This window comes from Sinocyclocheilus anshuiensis, unplaced genomic scaffold (assembly GCF_001515605.1).
Source record: "Sinocyclocheilus anshuiensis isolate Anshui unplaced genomic scaffold, SAMN03320099.WGS_v1.1 scaffold3136, whole genome shotgun sequence".
Lineage (NCBI taxonomy): Eukaryota > Metazoa > Chordata > Actinopteri > Cypriniformes > Cyprinidae > Sinocyclocheilus > Sinocyclocheilus anshuiensis.
Window position 1 is genome coordinate 88,477 of NW_015549852.1, and position 6,699 is coordinate 95,175.

Genomic DNA, 6,699 nt, shown 5'->3' on the forward strand with positions numbered 1-6,699 from the left:
TAAAACCTTATTTTTAAGGAATAATCATACAATATTTCTTCATTGTGTTAATTGTAATATTAAATCCCCTTTATTTTCCCCTTTATTATAAATGAATGTTTTATGCCTTAAAAATGTAAATACACAACACAGAATTTGAGGGGAAAAAATCATAAGGCTATTGTAAGAATAAATGAAACTTGTTTTTATGCTTTCAAATAATTAGACATGCTAAAACACAGAATTTGGTAACAATAAAACATAAGGTTGGAAAAAATAAAACATTTTTGGGCCCTAAACATGTAATTTTTGTTAAACTTTTAATAAATTGATGTTAAACTGTTTTAGGTTTCATGATTTTAATTAATTAGACATGCTTTTTGATTAATGAAATTTAATTTAACCATTAAAAAGGAGTCCAGAAAAATTCAAACGGAATCCCCCCTACCCCCAAAGCCGTAAACCTAGGGGAAACACTGTTAGAAAGTAAAATGTTTAGCATCCTAATTTTAATTTATCTACTGTCTGTTGTTTGTATCTGTAGATATAAAAATGCCGGCCCATCCTTACACTCCAAGAGTGTCCGTCAATTCGGCAAGTCGACCAGATACAAGAAAAAAAGCCTTTACAGATGTTAAATATATGGAACCAACTTCCAGCCTGAGAACCTCATCTACATCAAGTCAGTTTCATTCTTACGAACCCTCCAGGATCGTGCCTATCAGTGTATCAAATCGTGCCCAGCAAAGTCCTGCTTCAAGAAGGGACATGATTTCCTTCACCAAAGCAGTGCAGGCAGCTGCTTCCAGTACCCCAAAACCTGGAGTCTCTTCTGTTGAGATAAAAAGAGAGGAGACAGATCAGAGAATTATGAGAAAAGAGATTTCACAGCCCTCTTCAAAGGGCTCACTTGATCATACCCACTCTAGAATCGAAAGTACACACAGCTCTACAGCCTCAAAAACAGAGAAACCAAAGCCAGTGAAAGTGATATCACCTCCTGCGAGCTTGAGCAAGACCACCACTGAAGAAAAAAGCCAGAAAGATGTTGAACCAAAAGCAAAGGGAATGGATGCCAAACAAGATAAAGAAAAATCCAAGGTAACAATGGAAGAAGAAAGAAGGGATGTGAAAGAATCAATAGCTAAAGATGAGAAAGAGTCTGAAAATGTAGGGCATAAGGTGTTTGTAGGTGAGGAAAAAGTTTTAGATGCAGTTTCTATGAAGGAAATCATTCAGCAGGTCATGAAACCAGCTGGTTTAGATGCTAAGGTCAGCTCATCCCCTGACTCAAAAGTCACATATCATGTGGAGAAAACAGAGCAAGAGAATGGAACCACCAAGACTCAGATATTCTTACAATCTAAAGTCGAGGAGGAAGTGGACCTGTCTGACGATTCTGCCTTGGAGGAACTTCTCAGCATGGGAGTCAAGAAAGTCACCCTTGAGAACATCAAAGGAACCCCAACAGGAACCATGATCGAGAACCTGCTGAGTCTTGGCCTGCAAGGTGAGAATTTGGAAAATAGGTTAGTAAATGTGGAGATAATCGAGGAACCGGTGGAGTCTGTTGAGGAAGGTGAAATTGAAATAGAGGAGACTGTGGAGATTAAGTCTAAACAACCAAATATTGATCCCTCATCAATGTTCTTCCAAATTGAGGAGCTAGAGAGTAACCCTAAGACCATGAAACCCGATGAGAGAGGTTCTGCTGAAGCCTCACAATATGGAGACAGTGGCTCTGTACAGGTTCGGGAAGTTACCAGAGATGAAAGCTTACCCTACTTCTCGCATGGCCAAGACTCACAAGAGTACTTCGTCTCCACTCCTGAAGACAATATGTCAGAGTCTGAGGAGGGTGGGAGGTTTATGTCTTATAGCCATTATGGAGTCGTCGATGATCTGTCTGATGAAAGATATTACCAGGAAGACGACCCCAAACATCCCACTGCTGAAGGTCACAGTTACAGAGAATCACCTGAATACGAACACTCGTTTTTGAGAGACAATATCCAAGACTGCATAATTGAAGAGGAGGTGCATGTCTCTCCCACACTACAACAGTCCATAGTGGGGATCCTGAGGAAGGACTCACTAGACCCTGAACAGCAGCTTAGAGGAGCATTAGAGCAAATCCAAGACACTGTATCTGGAGCCCTCAAGGAAGAGCTTGCCTTTTTTACGAAAGGTAGGGAGACTCCAGAAAATGTCTCTGTGGACATTAAAAAGGTAGAACAAGTTACAGACAACGGAACCATGACCATTGTGGCACAGCTTAATGTTTCCCAGACATTGGAGGAGTCTGGGTTGCTGGAAAGAGAAGGAGATGATCTATCTGAAGAGCAGATAATGGCAGCACTAAGCTCATCCCACCCAAAGCTTCAGCAGGCTATCGGCGGAGGAGCTGGTGTAGGATACACCATGAAAATTTCCCAAGAGGAGATTCAAATTGAGGGAATGCCGTGGATGACCGGCGACGAAGAGATCCAACAATGGAGCTCAACCGATGAGGCTGGCAAGACAGAAAAACACATCAAGCTGGGCCCTAGTGAGAAATCCTTCACTTTTCAGATGGACGTGAACAACAGCTCTTCTGCATCAGCAAGTGGAGGAGCTGTCGAAGTACAACGAGGTGGCGGTGCTACTGAGTTCCCACAAACCCAGATGATTGACCCCCACTTGAAGGTCTGTCATGAGAAAAGAATCGCAACTGTTTATCTCGAAAGCCCCAAAGAGTGATATCATAATGAAATAACATTGAAATTACACAAAATATCATGTCAATCACATAATTAGTTATGAATTGGACAAATGAAATGGCATTGTAAACCATAATCCAAAATCCATGGTCCATCATGACTATGCACTACTGTTCAAAAGTTTGGGGTCAGGAACATTAAAATTATTCCGAAATTATACATTAAATTGATCCAAAGTGACGGTAAAGACATTTATAATGGTTTCTGTTTTAAATAAATAGTTCTGAAGGATGATGTGACACTGAAGACCCGAGTAACGGCTGCTGAAAATTTAGCTTAGATTTTTTTATTCACAGGAATAAATTACATTTTAAAATATACTCAAAATATACTTAAACAGTCATTTGAAACTGAAAAAATTATTTCATATTACTGTTTTACTGTAATTTTAAACCAAATAAATGCAGCTATGGTGAGCATAAATGACTTCTTTCAAAACCCCCAAACGTTTAAATAGCAGTGTATCTGACATTCAGTAGCTAAAGTGTTAACAAAACTAAAGCTAATCATTTTAATACTGTTTTTGTTTGATCTTGAAGTATATTTTTGTATTAACTATCTGGACATTTTGTTTTACTTCATTTTCATATAGTGCAGCTTTATCTAAGCACAGAAAAAGTTAAATGCATTGTTTTCTTTTCAACTCTAGTAGCAATCCTTTTAAAAATATACATTGTTGACACAATTTGTTCTACTTTCCACAGCACTGCAAAAGCAAGATTGGCATGTTATAAAGGCCTTTTTATGATACATCATATTAAAGAATGAATAGATGGAGACATTTACAATAGTATGCAGAAATTGTAGAGCAGTGCTCTCTTTAATTTACCATTTATTTGTGAGTTATTCAAAACTTTATTCATAGTATCACAGATATTTTCAGTAACACATTTGAATATTTTTGGTCATGCCCATGAAATCAGTTTATATAGTGGTCTACATTTGGCCAGTCACTGTATTGCTCTACTGAAGGCGAAATCACTAGACTGTCCTTCCTGTCTCCCAGAGATCTCTTAATCCTTAAATGACATTAGACCAGCGAGGACTAATCTAGCTATCCCGCTCTTCCAGGACAACACATTTTTCATTGCTCTAGTACTGTACAGAGACAGTGGGAGAGGGAGGAGTGTGATCGTAGAAATCTCACATTAAAAATAAGTGCTAGGCAGCTTACACAGAAGAGTGTTAAGTGCTTCCAGAATAGCTATTCGGTGCCATTAAGTCTGTGACACAACCTATTACGCAGAATGAGGATTCAGCTTCACTAAAGGGGGGTGTCTAATGAGAGTCTATTTTTAGGATTCATACTCTGCCACTGACACCTCCAGGTAAAATAGTGTAACAGCTTTAGTCTGAAGATTTAAAGTGTAAGTATGTGCTTTTTCCTCTATTTTTCTATTATCTTGAACAGATATTCATGTTAACGTCATCAGATGCTGCAATGGTGACTGTCCTGTACCTATTAACAGTGATGGGGATAAAAAAGAGTGTAAACAAAGCATGTAACATCATTTCAATTTCATTTAGCGTTTCATATCTGTATTATCCTAAACTATTATAGTAATCTAAAAATGAGATCCTCAATATAATGTTAACACAGTGATCCCAGGAGTTTTAAACAAATTTGGATAAATTTTATTTAACTTTCTTAACCTTATAACACCTAAAAATGAATAACCAGTGGTGCTTAATCTCATTTATTTTGTGTGAGTTTTTTTACTAATTTTCATTGAAATGTGTTTTATTTGTCTTATGCTGGATATAATTTCGCAAAGTCACTTAAATTATATCCAGCATAAGACAAATAAAGCACATTTCTGGTTTGTCCTTGTTGAAGGGCTATTTCAGCCTTAATGATTAGGCTGTGTTACATAAAAAAGGCTGGGAAACACTGTGTTAACACATACATGTTAAGTGATTAAGGATTAGTTCAAATTTGATATCATTATTAACCATTTATCTTCATCCCTTGAGGTGGTGTTTCAGCACCTGCTGTTTTTTGTCTGAATCTATGCATAGGGTTCTATGACTCAACCAACACTGTGTGAAACCTCATTTTGTGCATCTACAGATTTACAATATGCTATACAGGATTTACTGCCATAGCAAACATTGGTGTGGGATTGCAGATTATAGATGTATTTTTGCTAAATGAAAATTCACAAAATGTATGTGGTGTGTTGTTGTATCCCTAAGAAAAAGACTAGTCTGCTCACTGTCTGAACATTGGTTTACGTGCAAACACAATAAACAAGCACTTGCAACTTCATGTTGAGTTCTGTTCAATTCTCAGAAATAATATAAGACTAAAACTCTTTGCTAGAGAGGCCTGCAGCTCTCCAGTCAGGAAGTATTTGCAGAAACCGCTGTGACTGTGTATTAGATTACCGCTGGACAGTTCTCATTTTTTGAAGTGCAGAGGTAGTCACCTTGCCAACCACTCTGAGACTCCGCAGCAGAGATTAAACACAGTGAAGCTTGTGTGCTGTTCTAGAAATATTGCCTAGTTTTTTTCCAATACACAGATTTCTCTTGGAGAAATAGGATGAGGTCAAACATCCCTGATGGTCCATGACACATTCATTAGATCCATCTGCTGGTCACTGCTGTTATGAGTTCGACATGCTAGATGTCACCTCAGATGCAGATGATACCACTGCACAGAATGGAGGCCTTGTTTCAAGACAGCTTTCCTTTTGTCTCTCACCGACCTCTGGTGACCTAAAAAAAAAAAAAGACCATAAAAGCATTAAATGCCTCATCTATAAATAATATTCACTCTCACTAACATGGTACATTCAAGTGAAATGTCAGTGTACTGCACTAAAAGCACATTTTTAGAGTGCACTGTGATTTCCTGCTATAGTGTGACTGGAACTCACTGAGACAGCATGTCCACGGTTCTTTGTGTGGATTTGGTTTTCTTGTGCTGAGGACCGTATAGCATATTCTGAATATCCAGACACTGAAACAGACACAGATACGGGTGGTCGGCAAAACATTTACATGTCAAACTCCACCTAAAATTATTTGAAATAATAATAATGAATATATACATTTATATACATACATACATACACACACACACTGTCCACATTTTCACATAATGTCCAAGCATTACCGACAACGCGTGCATTCTCATTCAAACTCCCATATCAGGACTCGATATAAGGACTGACCGAAAGCACAAGGGGAGCATAAAAAACGCTCGGGATTGTTGGCGGAACAGTCGAGCGCTGTGTGAGAAGTTTTCACGTCTAACGTACACCGCGCGAATGCTAAATTGAGCTCTCTTCCGCTTTTTTGTGCATGGATGAATAAATTCAGACAAAATTACTTAAAAATGCGCGTTTTGGCGAATATCCTAGTAAACAGTCGGTTAGGCATTTGTCTTAACGTAAACAGTTGAGAAAGAAAAGGCATGTGTATCAGTATATTAAATCCGTGCTTTCCTTCTTAAAGTGAACGCAAACTAATAATAAATCTAATGCTGTCAAAGAAAAATACAATTGCTCACTGCTTCTGACTAAATAACCTTTGTAACATCAAAAATGATTAGTCTACATTTAATTTATACATTGAAGACTATGCACTTATTTTACATTTGATTATTACATTCCTGTAGCGTACCTGAAAATTGATTTTAGACTGAGCTGAAAAACCTGAAAAGCACTGTTTATTGAACTTGTGTCTTTGTATTTATTTTCTGCTATTGCTTGTAATTTGGTTATCTGTAGAAAAGATTTTTAGCACTGAGCCAATAGTAGCAGCCAGAATAGTTTTTCCAATTGTTTATTTTCTTTATTATAAAAAAAAGAAAAAGTGTAGGCCTATACCTACACTATACAGGATATACTCCTGTATCGAATCAAATCGTATCGTATAATTTTTTTGAGGTATCGGCAAATATCGTATCGCTGGGTATGAGAATCGATATCGTATCGTATCGTGACGAACCATC

At 37.6% G+C, this 6,699-nt stretch overlaps 2 protein-coding genes across 2 annotated transcripts in view; one reads left to right on the forward strand and one right to left on the reverse strand.

Annotated features, from left to right (window-relative positions):
- LOC107660941 (synemin-like) overlaps positions 1 to 2,904 on the forward strand; it is an 11,373-nt gene extending 8,469 nt beyond the window's left edge. Inside the window, exon 5 of the mRNA XM_016450382.1 lies at positions 524 to 2,904. Coding sequence (XP_016305868.1) covers positions 524 to 2,718 — 2,195 coding nt within the window. The 3' untranslated portion in view covers positions 2,719 to 2,904. The remainder of the gene's footprint in view (positions 1 to 523) is intronic.
- Positions 2,905 to 3,118: 214 nt separating this feature from the next.
- The window catches only part of ttc23 (tetratricopeptide repeat domain 23), a 22,843-nt gene continuing 19,262 nt past the window's right edge, over positions 3,119 to 6,699 (reverse strand). Inside the window, exons 10-11 of the mRNA XM_016450381.1 lie at positions 5,621 to 5,703; positions 3,119 to 5,459 (exon numbers count right to left, since the gene is read on the reverse strand). Coding sequence (XP_016305867.1) covers positions 5,348 to 5,459; positions 5,621 to 5,703 — 195 coding nt within the window. The 3' untranslated portion in view covers positions 3,119 to 5,347. The remainder of the gene's footprint in view (positions 5,460 to 5,620; positions 5,704 to 6,699) is intronic.